This window comes from Silene latifolia, chromosome 1 (assembly GCF_048544455.1).
Source record: "Silene latifolia isolate original U9 population chromosome 1, ASM4854445v1, whole genome shotgun sequence".
Lineage (NCBI taxonomy): Eukaryota > Viridiplantae > Streptophyta > Magnoliopsida > Caryophyllales > Caryophyllaceae > Silene > Silene latifolia.
The window spans coordinates 7,679,863-7,694,066 of NC_133526.1; the positions used below are offsets into that span (position 1 = coordinate 7,679,863).

General features: G+C 39.6%; 1 protein-coding gene across 1 annotated transcript; it reads right to left on the minus strand.

Moving 5' to 3' along the window:
• Positions 1-537: 537 nt before the first annotated feature.
• Positions 538-10,093, minus strand: LOC141595977 (uncharacterized). Its single transcript, XM_074415963.1, has 9 exons — positions 9,016-10,093; positions 8,027-8,171; positions 7,272-7,547; positions 6,924-7,091; positions 5,354-5,569; positions 3,816-3,910; positions 1,413-1,587; positions 902-1,305; positions 538-705 (listed from the first exon to the last, which is right to left on the minus strand). The coding sequence occupies exons 1-9, from the start codon at positions 9,987-9,989 to the stop codon at positions 603-605; spliced, it is 2,556 nt and encodes an 851-aa protein (XP_074272064.1). The 5' UTR covers positions 9,990-10,093; the 3' UTR covers positions 538-602.
• Positions 10,094-14,204: the final 4,111 nt, after the last annotated feature.

Consider the following 14,204-nt stretch of genomic DNA (forward strand, 5'->3'; position numbering starts at 1 on the left):
TGGCCGAATCGCTGATTGTCTTCTTTATTTGGTTTAATTGACTGAACTACCTACAATAGAGAAATTCGCCGTTAAAATCCACGAAAAATGCCCAAAAAGGGTCGCTGCAAGACCTGCGACATTTTTTGACCTTAAATCATACCTATGTGAAGAGTTTAGATTTAAATAAATATGACAATAAATTTCGTTTTCTCATTTTCCTAAACAAATAGCTTACCTTTCTTCTCTCCATCCTTCATAAAATGGATGTTGTTGTTTCATTTTTTGCTACAAAAAAGCTTTCCCTTCCTCTAGTCAATATATTGCATTTCTGGGTTTCCTATTAAAAAGAAAAATGCCTCCTCCCTCCCTCCCTCCCTCCCATCCTATACAAAACGGATTTTGTGAAATCGTTTTCATATATAATCTACCTCTCAGAGTGATAAAATACACATGTCGTAACCTAAAAGTAATGTTGGGAAAATATCGGTATCATACATTCCTATGTCTAATATCAGAATAGACTTAAGACTGCGAAAATGTGACTGAACTCACAATGGCAGACCTGGAACGGGGTATGGTGAAACAGAACGAAGGTGTGATTCATAGGCGAGTGGTTGTGGTCAATGAAGAAAATGACATTGGTAAGTGAAGATAACACCTTGGTTACAAAGACCACCTGTCAACTTGAATCTGTAACAGCAGCAGGCCCCTCGGGAAAACCGACTGCAGACAAGTATTTCCAATTTCAGAGTTTAGTTTTACATTGTTCATTTGATATCATTGAATTTTCTCGCTGCAGGAATACATATTCTGCCTATCATAATTTATGTACGCAGCCCTACCCTTGTGGTTAGCAACACAAGAGGCTGTTTCCGAATGACCCAAGATGAAAATTATCTAAAAGCTCAGCTAATCTTACAGGTTGAGTAGTTTTGAGGGTGCTGCACGTAGTACTGCCAATGCCTCCTTCCATCCCCATTTCAACTCGGGTAAGGGCAATAATTTTTGCAATACTGATAAACGCCACTGCCAATCATCGATGAAGCTCCTAGCATTAGAGATTCGCCACTCTAACGCCTGTTTTTCCTGGTTAACATCAGTAGCCTCCCATGCCTGCTTGGAAGGTAAGTTGCAACTTAACATATCGAGTAGAGATTCCACAAAAGAAACAACCATTTTGTTCCCATCCTCTTCAAAATCATCATTCTGTTGTAGGCTAGTCTGAGATAGCTCATAGATGCTTCCTTCTAAGCCACAATGTTCAAAATCAACTGTGATACTGTCCACATGTAGGAGTGAAATTATAATGTTCACCAGAAATATCTGCACCATTTGCAAAATAGTCACTGGAATTTGGTAGTTCATAAAAGTACGAGCAACAATGATGAAGGGATTGGAAAAATTAAGTATTGAACCCATAAGCGCATTACCTTCCGTGACAAATCAGTGACTGCCTCAAGATGGCTCTTCAAATTTTTCAAGAAGTTCAACGCTAACTGAGGATAGTATCTTTGAGGATCGTTCCGACTCTTTTCCATTGTTGCCAGTGCCATGACAGCACAGTCAAGAGCATAGCGCATGTGAATAAGTTCAGCATCTTGCATCCTATCGAGAAATTTTAAACACAAAATATATTAATAATAAACTCAACATCCACAAATCTAAAATCTACACAAACAAAAAGAAGTTGCAGAATTCTGAAAACATTAGCTTCATACAACAATACCCAACTACTTTGAAGACTAACACCTATGTAAGGATAAGGGGGTCGTTGTAGCGGGTCCAAAGTTTTCCCACTTTCTTAGTTTATGGTTCAACATGGTGCTGCTGTACAAGCGAAGTCATTTGTTTCGTGTCTACTGCACAGGATCCATATTAGCTAAAAGTGTTGGAAAGCAATCTCTTCAGAAAAAGATTGCTCTTTCAAGGATACTGCTCTCCCAGCATCACTTTTGCGAATAGGATTCTTTAGAGCTTTCATGAAGGCTTCATTACGAAGATTATAATAAGGCTTCATTGAGAAGTTGAAAGGATAATATGAGAGCAGCAGAAAAAAGATAGTGGGTAAAATGTCAGAGCATATGCTGCTCTGAATTTGAACTATTCTGTCCAGAAATCATTCAGGCTCTGGAAATGGCTTTGGATTTATCATGAAGCCAGGACAGGAACTATGAAGCATATATTAATCTCTGGAGGAATCATCACTTTACCTTCTGCGACAAATACACTATACAAGGCAATGAGGTATCATCACTATCTACAAAAATCATTAATGTAGCAGGAGCAGACTGGTTTGATGTTACAAAACAAGACAACCGGACATAAGGCTTTGAATAAGGCTTATTCCCTTTAATATCCCTCGATGTAGATTTTCCCATACCATTCCACGGATAATTATAACATAATTGGCAAGTGGATGTTTTAAGGTGGCTATCTCAAGAGCTCTCTACATCTCTTGAGTCTTGACCATAAGATGTTCTCCTTGAATCATTATCAAGACCTTATGCAATGGAGCACCACCTAGAACAAGAACTCAACATGAAGCCTAAAAGTGGTACTGTCCATCAAGTCAATCTTTCTACACCTGATCGCACGACCCTACTTTTCTAGCACACAGTGCACACATGCCCAGTATTGTGCCACAGTATATAAGGGATTGCAGGGAAGGGAAAAGTGACAATGTTCCCCGTTATAAACAGTTTCTTTTATTAGAGGCGCCATTTGCATTTGCTATTGTGCTACAGAAATACTCCATCCATTCCGTCTGATTGTTTATGTTTTCCTTTGCATAAGATTCTAGGAATGCGTAAAAACCTTGGAAAGGAAGGATAACTGTACAATTTTACCCTAATGAAATTCGCCCTCCCTAGTCCCAACACTCTTACAACTCAGTTTTTTCACCCCAACTGCTACTCCTCCATCTCATCCTCCCTTCACCGCCATTCAGCCCCACCATAACCTCATAACATTACACCATTCTCACCACCACCATACCACCTCACCACCATTAGAACCACCACCACCACCACCATCAACCAAAACCACCGTTTGCCCACACCTTATCAACATCAATAGCACATCCAACCTCACCACCACAATTAGCACCCCCAACTCAACACTGTTCACATCCCTATCCCATCACCGCATGTCGAAACCCCCTGATCTGGGCTTAATGAAGTTGAAGATGTAAGTGATGAAGGTCGATGATGAGGGAGGAGAGAGGAACGGTGAAAAGATCTGAACTTGGGTCAGGTCGACATTGTTTAAGAATGAGAGCTGAGAGAGGGACAACGACAGCGAAGGGGGAGGACTAAGGAGGGAGGAATGACCACAACCACCATTTTCTAACGGAAGGTACGAAAGGTGGTAGTGGATAAATGGTGCCGATGATCAGAGTAGAGTGGGCCAATGGGAGTTGGCTGAGGGTGCGTCGTTGGTTACTGGACAAAGTCAGCGCTGACAAGTAGTAGAGGTCAGCGCTGACAAGTTTTGGAGGTCGACGTCAGTAAGTGGTCGAGATCGGCGCCAATAAGAGATGGAGATCAGTGCTGACAAGGAGTGCTTACCCATGGATTGTGGTGAATGTGGTGGTGAGGGATGGGTTCAGGGAGAGAGGAAAGCTGGTGAAAGTGGTGGTGTGGGATGGATTTAGGGTAGGGGTGTACTAAGGGTATTATAGCGACTTAGTTGCTTAAAAGTTACTACATTAGAAATGGTAAACCACCACAGAGAATTTCTCTAAAAGGAAAACGCAAACGACACAGAATTGAGGGAGTATTAACTGAGTAAATAATGAACTTCTAAAATCAACGTCGGAAGTGATAGTATCAAACCTTTTCCATTCTCCTGTAGGGGAATTGGTTGGCTGCATGCTTATCAATCTAATAGCATCTTCAAATTTGATGGTTGGGACTACATCAAATAACACCTGGAGATCAATTGATCAAACTTCATCACAGCTACAAAATATAAAAAATCCTACTTAAATGCTGATTAGATTTTAACTACCCTACTTTAGAAAGCTAAGCAAACACTACAAGCACATTCCCCACCCTCAACCTCAAATACTTAAAAAAAAATACCATGGGTAGAAGTGGTGAACGGTGGTGTTTGGAGATGGTTAAGAGTGGTGGTGGTTAAGGTTGGTGTTGGGGTTTTTGGTGGTGGTATGACGAGTATGGGAAGGGGAAAGTGGGGCTGGTGAGAGGAGATACCAGGAGACTAGGAGAGGGAAACTGAGGGTGAGAGTAAGACGGGTAGTTTGTCAACGATCCACTTTTCTTAAAAGTGGTAGAAATGTCATGTTGAAAAAAATAGAGGAAACAGTATGCAACTATTTATACGCATGTTTTTATCCTATATCAAATACAAAATAGGTAATTGCACATATAATACAAGTGGACAGGATATCCTCCAACACGACGAAGGGCAGAGGCAAATACTGACGCGTCCAACCCTATAAAGAAAACCTTTCTTAAGAAAATTAAGACCCTATTTTATCGTACGGAGGACTAGTTATTACTTAACAACCATTCAGAAGAGACTTGAGAAAATTGCAACAAAACACTCTGCACTTGCTCGGCCAACATGCATGTAAACTCAAGGATTTAAAAAAGATGCATGGTAAGGGGACAAAGTTTCCTTCTAAAATAGGTAATTTTGTCTGTACTTATAATCTAAGGGGGTGTTTGGTTGGAGCTTTTGGAATGGATTCAATCCATTCTAGTGTTTGGTTTGAGGGTTTTGGAATGGAGTTCGATACCCAATGGATTCTAACTCCATTCCAACCCCTTGTAATCCCATACCCATCTATACACCCAAGTTTCAAAATCCATTCCACTCTATTACTATACTCAATCCATTCCAAGGTCGAACCAAACACGTGTGAGCAAATATGGGGTTCTAACTCCATACCTCTATAGTATCACAATCCATTCCGATACTTTGAACCGAACGACCCCTAAGTTCCATTTAATAACAACAACAACAACACAAAAAAAAAAAAAAAAAAAAGGAAGGATATATAATCAATACCAGAACACAAAAATAAAAATAAAAATTGGACCTTGCAAATAAGATGTTAAATTGTACTACTTCAAAAAGCCTTCCTTAATTAAGCATCGATATTTCTCTCACACCAATTCACACCCAGCCACAACTGAGTCACTTAATTACGTAATAAATTGAAATTTTAGAGTCATGGCCATTAAGTATATTACAGGATTACGGACAGAGAATAATAAAAGGTGACTTTCAGACCATTTGAAAACAAGAACAGCGCACTAAACTCTGGAACTTCCTCAAAGTAAGAGTAAAATTGTTTTGCCTACAAACACCAAACATTCATATATAGATTAAAGAGAAATCCTACCCGTAAGGGGCTCTGCAAAGATAGTCTCTCCAGGATAAAATTTTCCACAAAAGGATCCAAATGAGTAGTCCGAGCTTGGAAGTCCTCATATCCATGCCCAGATAGTGACAAGGAGCACATAATATCCCAAGGTTGACCAGAATTGACACAAGCAACAAAAGAAGCTAGGTCAAGCCGATAACACAAGGTATCACAAAGATATTCCACGCAAGATACCTGTGAAAAAAACGGCATAAAAGATCAATAACTTGCTAGAAAAGGCATAAATCTATATTTCGCAAACTCGGGTATGGGAGTCAAACATGGGTACATATTGAAGCATCAGACATACATGACTTAATTTTCTAGACACGATGACTGTCTTAAAATGAGAATACTGGTGTGAGGGTGTCTACAAAACATTAATATATTCATAATCAGGGCCGTCTTGGTGGTTTCGGGGGCCCTGTGCAAAATTAAAAAATGAGGCCCCACGTAATATATTAATGTTTTTTTAAAAAAAAAATTCTATTAATCCAAATTTCAACCGACGCAATCCTAAATATAACTAAAAGGACCTAACTCAAAATTTCAACATGTTATTAATACTAAATTTTGTTATATACTCCGTAGTTAAGATACTAAACAATAATAAATTGAATTGTACACAAGTAAGAACACAAAATCGCTTTATTTCGTGGGCCAAACTCAAGGTGATTTCCCAAATTTTTTGGGTCTTTCTAAGTGTTTACTTACTAAAACATTTTACATTTATCATATTCAATTTTTAAGAAAATTTGACCGATAAAAGAAATGGGTATATGAATGTGAGCCCAAAAAAAATTAAAAAAAGGTCGCTACAAGGTATTGAACCTGTGACCTTGTGAATAAAAGGTAAAGTTCATACCACAACACCAGCACCTTTCATTGTTTATCTCATGTGCAACATATATTTATCTTAGACAAACTAGGTTTCGAAGCCCAAATTTTTGGGGCCCTGTGCAGCCGCACGGGCCGCACAGGCCCAAAGACGGCCCTGTTCATAATGTGACAAATTCAAAGTTTTTTTTAAGTGAAACAGAAATATTTTTGAGAAATAAGGCTTGAAATAATTAAATAAAACTCCGTCCGCCACTAATAAAGTTCCTACTTTCCTTTTTAGGCGTCCACATGAGAAGTTCCTAGTAGGAATCTTTCCTCTTTGATCTGTTATTTGTTGTCACTGTGATTTATGACCCCGTATCTTTCCTCACCTTTCATTTACAACCCAATGTTTACTTGGTATCTTAATTCTTGTGCCCACGCAAGTCGAAACTCTATTAGTTGACAAAGGGAGTATATCATACAAAATGCTTCACAGAAAGTCTTTGTATCTACTTTTGTCGTGCATGCCTCCTTTTTAGGCTTTTCATGGAACAAATAGTAAGGGCGGTACGGATTCCATAACAATATCCTTGACTGCCGCGTGGGGCGCAGGTTTAGTCATAGAAAGTTAGAAGTGAAGGGTCAAAGCAACGTAGTTGTTAACTACAACAAAGATATGCTAATTTAAACATTGATCGTGACAACCCGGAAAAAAAAGAAGCAGTACCTCATCTGATTCATTTTCATAAAGATATGACTCCTCAAGCCTATATAATTTTGACTTGCTTGTCCACAGTAATTGCATCAATTTCCTTCGAGCAGCTGTCTTATTGGCCAACAAATCCCACCCCATGACACCAACCAAAGGTTGAAGCCTGGGAAACAACAAGACTACCTGGCAAATAAGCAGGCAGAAAATTCAATCAATTATTATTTCTTTTTTTTTTTTTTTTGAAAAAGAAGTGCAAAGCTTCACAATCTGGCAAGGCCTTAGCCCAAGCCTACAACTGTCAAACAGTCCATTTTATTCCGACATTAAAAGAGCCATTCATATAAGTTGAAATGATGGGCTTACAGAGCTCGCTTCTTCCAACAGCTCATTCTTGACAGCAGAAAGAGCTGTGTCCATAATACACTCAAAAAAGTGTAATCCAGCAACACGTGTGTAGTGATACATATCTCTCATGCAAGCAGATATCATCGTATTCAAAGAGAAGGAATTGTCATCATTAGTATCACCAAGCCTCTTCTTTTGCATCTGATACTGAAGGTGCTTAAGGGGGGGCAGAATTTGGTTGTCAGAGGAACTGAACATTTTCATTTCTTCCACAAGGAGCTGATCTTGAACAGCCTGAAAGTACGAAGAATAGTAAAGTCATTCATCTATTTCCTACATCGATGAATGCTCAGCGGATAACAATTAATTACGCTCAACGACCTAGATGAATACATCAGAAAAGAGAGCATGAATCAACAGTACAGTAGATTCAAAGTTGCCATTGATATATGCATTTAGATTTCAATGGAAAATCTAACAACGAAAATTTGATGTTGTGCAGTCAAAATGTAATAACCGAAAAATTGACCAGCAACTGAATCCGACCTGATGTGAAGCACAGACATGGCATGCAATATTAAAACACTTCACTTCATACAAACGAAAAAGTAATTGACGACACATTAATCAGTATCCAGTACACATCAGAATGTCATCTTGTCAACATTAACAAAAGTTTCAGGGGATACAATATTATGCCAACATGAAAATGTTCAGTAATGATTAGTAAAAAGAATAATTGTCAACCCACAAGTGATAAAGCAACTTATAACCTGAAGAATTTGAACAAGATGTGAGCACGCTGAGGATAGAGCTTCCTGGTAAATATACAGTAATTTATCCCTTGTGGGTTGCCAAGCATCCACTAGTTCATCTTTCCCTGACAAAACCTTTTTGAGGAAGTCCAGAAAAACCATTCTAAGAGAAACATCAAAGAAAAATGATTTATTTCAATAACAATAATAAAACAGCTTTACATAATCAAACAAGAGGAACATACAAGAACAGGTCTCTGATATTTGAACAACACACAAAAAAACACTTTGTCATCATCATGACATCATCATATCTAGGAACTGTACCAAGCTAAAATGATAGAGATCTCAAAATTCCATATCACCAGTAACGCAGGACAAACCTTTATCATGTTTTTGGTCTAAAATGAAGTGTCCAAGTGTCCTACCCATATCCGAGTGTTGAGTATCCGACACGGGTACGTGAGGTAAAATGAAGGGTCCAAGCAACATAGTTCAAAACTACGCTAATATTATCTCTCATATAAAAGGAACCTTAGATGTGAGAAGCACCCAGCCCCTCAGTTCGATGATTCTCGGAATCCCCAATAAGAAACAATCTTATAGGTCCTTCAGTCCTTCACAAAACAATACTCGTATTATCTGAGAAAATAAGTAATTGGATAGAGAAGTGGCTCGTAGAATCAAAACAAACTACTGAAGTGAAAAACAGCATATTGTTTCTATGTGAACGCATCATTCCCCATAGACAGAAGGAATAATTCTATAGCGTAACAATAGTCCTACATGGTTCTCTGTCACTAAGGGCTGAGAACATGTTCATAAATTAACGCAACCAAACTCCCTTGGATACAGTGAATGTGTGGCCATGCATAGTGATTATGAAAGCAGCAATAAATAAATACTCCGTAATGTTTTTCTAACTTGAAGCCATGTCGCCGACAACAAACAAAAATAGCAGAAACAAGTACATAGCACACAAAAAAGTTTAAAGCACGCTACAATACCGGTACTCATCCTCAGCAACTCCATAACCCAAATGCAAATATCTAATATGTGAAATAGCTCCATCAACATCCTCATTTTTCACACACTCTTTGATTTCCTCTAAATGCACTTCCTGAACATACTTCTGAAGCGATTTCAAAACCTCATGATCATCCTCACTCGATACCCTCCCTGACCTCCCTTGTGTAGTCACAGTTATAGCCAAACCCGAACCTGAACCACTCTCCCCACCACCGTCAACGCCGCCCGACTCAGTTCCTACCTGTCTATCCACATTATCACAAATTGCATCAAAAATATCGGCATTCATTAAAATAACCTTCCTCAAAACCGCGAAATCCGCATCCTTGACAACAATCTCATCCCCATTGTCTATCCCCTCCATACTAACAATCAAATCATCCTTCAATCTCCTCAATCCCACCTCCATAACCCCATCCAAAACCCTAATTCCATCCTTAAACTCCCTCAACTCAGCCTCATTCTCAAAACCCACAATATTCTCCTCAAACCCAGTTTCAATATCCTCAAAAACAACCCCAATTTCAACCAAACTCCGCTTAATCCAATCCCAAACCCTAGTAATCGCCATCTGAACATACAACAAGAACTCAACCCGAACCCGAATCAACTCAAGACTAACGGAATTGCTCCAAATAGAAGTGGGATTATCAAACTGAAAGAGCTCAATTGAAGAAAGCCAAGTAAGTAGAGCAGGGGAGGGGCAATTTGGGGAAAACAGGAGGTTTGGACCGAGGTTTCCGCCATGGACGACAATGGTTTGAAGAAGAGAAAGTGCGAGGTCAGGGTTATTGCGACGAAGAGTGAAAATGGTAGCACGAAATGCCTCGAATTGGGTTAGAAAGAGATGATTAGCGGCTAGATTTGATAACACCGTCGTTTCTTTATCCATGGTGGATGAAGATGGTGGTGTTCTTGTTGTTGTTGATTGATTTTCTTCTTCTTCTTCCATGGATGATAGATTGATAGTTGATGATGATGATGATGATGATGATGAAATTAGTCGGGGGTTTTGATGTTGGAATTTTATTTTGCGGAGAAAAAGGGATTAACGTAATAACGTATGACTTGATTTGGATGACTGTCGAGTGTCGGGGAGCAATGACGGATAATTTTTGGCGAAATACTCATTTCAAACGGTCTTTTTCGTCTCAAATTTTTATTTTAGACGATTATTCTTGTTTTAAGGTTTCAAATAGACTATATATGATCATTTTATGTTAGATGTGAGCGTTTAAAAAAAGTCACACTTTTACATGAAAACGTGACCATTTTTAAACGTCATTGCTTATTTATGTACGAGTTTTACTCAATCATGGGCATTTTTTCATATTCTTTCCATACATTACCCTTCCAATGAAAAAAAAAACTAAAAACTCTCTCTCTCTGTCTCCTTCTAAAACTTGATGAAATTGGTCCCAAATTTCCAATTACGAGTTTCAATCCACTTATCAAACATAGCAATATTCAATTTTGTTAAACAAGTTACATGAATTATTTGCTCCTTTGAATTAATAAACTTGTTTTTCAATTAGGGTTTATTTCCCAATTATGGGTCTATTTCCCAATTGTGGTTGAGGCAAGATGGAGCGAGATGGGGGAGGCTAGTTGCGGGGACGGGGTATTGGTGTGCGGTAGTGGACAAAGCTCGACGGCGGCGGTCGTGCGGTGATTGTCGACGGTGGTGGGCAGCATCAAAAGTGGTCTCGGATTGGGTGAGGGAGGAAACGCAGGCGGTGGGGGAATGGACGGGTCTAGGCGGATGGGGTAGGGCGAGTTATGGGCGACGGCCGCACTGGAGGGTTAATGGAGGTACGGGTGGTGGTTAGGTGGCGGCGGCAGGGGTGGTTCACAGGTGGTGGGAGTAGGTTGAATAAATAATTGGATTGAGAAAATAAAATTGAAATATGTGGGTGTTGAAATGGGGAGGGTAAATTAGTCAATTATGTCCATAATTGAGTAAATCATGTCCATGAATGAGCATGACCCTTTTTAAATGGTGACATATGGCCGTCTAAAACCTTTAGACAAAAATGTCCGTTCGAGGAGAGACTTATTGAATGTTCATAACAGACACGTGTTTAACTCAATGCAGCATGTTTTTGACTATTTCACCCTTCTATTTATTCTTTTGTATCAAAGTAGCTCCCTTGCTTTGATTTTCAAGAGATTGTTGCATGGAATGAACCAATTGATACAGAGTATTAAGTTTATTGTGAGTGCTCGTATACTTCATATACTCCTGTCAAGTATCATGGGAAGATATTAGAAGCTTTGAATAGGAGGTAGATTTTGATGGTGGGCTCTTTTATTGTAGTTTATGGTGATTACTGCTTTGTAAGATCCCTTTTTCGTTTCATTTCCCGAAATAAAATAGTGATAAAGTAGTGATTGATGCTCCTCTACACAAGCGTGTCAAGTATCGGGCTTTGTGTACGTCGTTTGGTTATGGTTTCGTACCCTTCTCTTTCTCTTAGCATGGGGCGTTATAGACAAATGTTGTTGCCTTACTCAAACGGATTCAGAAATTCTCTGTGTTTTAATTAGGATGTCGGGGCGCGCTGCTGCTGCATATTTTTTTACTAGATGCTGTCGTCAATGGCAATGATGATAATACCGGACATGAAAGAATCAACAAAGGAAGCGACTTAAATAAAAGAACGACATTTGTGCTAGGGAGTTCAAACTAATGGTGATCAACTGATGTATGAACTGATGAACCGATTTCGAAGAGAGAGGAAAATGAGTGAAGAAGAGAACGCCATAAGATTAAATGTGAGATGCGTGGCTTAGATGGGGGGAACAAAGGGAATGAATGGCTCAGATGCAACAAATCACTATTCTTTACTATTCATAAGAGTGTATACTGCTCATAAGAGAACCAAAATGTAAAGTTTACACATTTTAGTAGTTAAGGATTAAGGATCATAAGAGTGTTTACTTTATTCATAAGAGAACCAAAATGTGAAGTTTACACATTTTAGTAGTTAATTAAGAATTAAGGATTAGTTTTGCGAAATAGGAACTCAAATAGTATCTCGAATGCCCACTAATTTCTTGTAATTATTTGAGCCCAATAATAATTGCGTTTTAATAAGGGTTAATTGATAATCACTACCAACTTTAACACTCTTTTTCATAATCACTACCAAGATAAAAAAAAGTTTCAAAATCACTACCCTAAAATCATCTCCGATCCAAAAACACTACCAGTTAGCCCTTTCCGTCAAATTTAAGAAAATAATGACCAGCTTGCCCCTTGCTTCTACATAACTCTTCAAGTCAACTCTTCAACTCCATTTCTTATTCCTCTTTTTCATTACTCGTATTACTTTGCTATTCCGAATCTACCAACATAACGACTTCTTTTCTATTCCCATTCTACAGCCGCCACTCCAAACCACCGTCCCAGATCTGGCCGGCAACACACCGGACTCCTCGTCTGCACCAATTATCTTCATCGGCGATCGTGATGTCCCCTTCTCCTCCCATAGTTTTTTTCCTTTCTTTTTAGCCTTGCGCAATACCGGAGCTCCGTTTATGGTAATCAGAGGCGACGAAGAGAAGTGTAATCGTGGAGTGTGGGCATTTCTGGTGGTGCATAGTGGTGGTCGGAGGCGCAAAGGATTCGCCGGCGAGATGTGCAGTAGGCAATGATGAACGTGGTTGACTCGCCGGCATTAACTGATGGTGCATAGTGGTGGTCGGAGGCAAAAATGAATGAAGGGAAAGAGATTGAAGCTTTAATTAACAAGGGGAAGGGTAGAATGGGAATAGAAAAGAAGATTTTGGGCGGGAAATTTGAAATACACGAGTTTAATGAGATTTTCCGGGCTATTTGGTAGTGTTTTTAAATCGGAGATGATTTTAGGGTAGTGATTTTGAAACTTTTTTTATCTTGGTAGTGATTATCAATGTATATATATAAAATAGGCTTTTTTTCAGGCACTCTGAGAGACTCCAACTATTTCTAAACACGTTTTTTATTTTCATTAATTAATTCACTTAAAAGATAATTCTTCGTTTTAAATTTTTATTAATTAATTCACTTATAGATAATTCTTCTTGGTAAATTATTATAAAGATAATAAAATAGGCAATGTGTTTGATTAGGACACAAACCACTTCATCTATAACATATACGGAGTACTATACTAAGTGTTCCGGGTGTAATTCCAGAGCAGTTATTTGTTACCACCCGTGCTTGTAGAATGTCGTCTTTGGTCGACTTCTCCTTTCGGTTTCCTGAAATAGTGAACAAACTGAGGGCTCGGCTTTGGACCGAGCGAACTCACTCCGACGCTCAAGTTAGTAACTTAGAGAGGCAAGTTGTGATTACTTAGCGAAGTATGTGTTGTAGAGAGATAAGGAAGATATTACCAGATGAATAGTGATTCTTAGGTTAAATTGTGGATCCTTTCCTCAATGATAGTTGAGGAGTATTTATAGATTTTCACCTTTTGTCACGTAGTGGCCAAGTGGCTAGCAGGTGGAAAGACTGACCTACCCTCGGCCGAGGGGCCCATGGCAGGCCGGCGGGCCCTGTTGACTCGCCGCCGAGGGGTCTTGGATATAAGAACGCGGATGTGTGCCCCGGCTGGCTAGTTGCCCCGGCCGGGACCCGAGAGACAGGCCGACAGGCCTCGTTGGTTAAATTTGTCTAAGCCGTTGACTTGCTGTGGATATCTTTGACCTTGCTCAATATGTTGACTTGGTCAGCGGGTGCAGAATATGCCCTATTAATTTGCCCCCAGCGTAGTCTATGCCGTGGTATGGGCTCCGATGTTTGTTGAGCGTATATTCTGCGCAAGTAAAAATATCTGCCCCGGCTTCTTCTACCTCGGCGTGGTTCTGCTTAGGCCGTACCATATCCCCCCTCCACATGGTTGTGTAATGGACATCCGATGTGGAAAAGGCAGAGACGCTGGCTGAGACCAGGGTGGAGAGTGCCGATTGTTTCTGATTGCCCCCTGGCCGGTGCTGACAAGTTTGGTTGATCATGTGGCCGGCGGAGAACAGATACCTAGGAATTTGTTGAGAAAGATGAATAGGCAGAGAGATTTGAAGGGGCGTGTTGAAGACGCTTGGTCACTGTTGCATTGATTGACGTTCAACTGTTGCAACGATTGACATTCCGTGGTTGCATGCCTGACACGTGTCTGTTTGC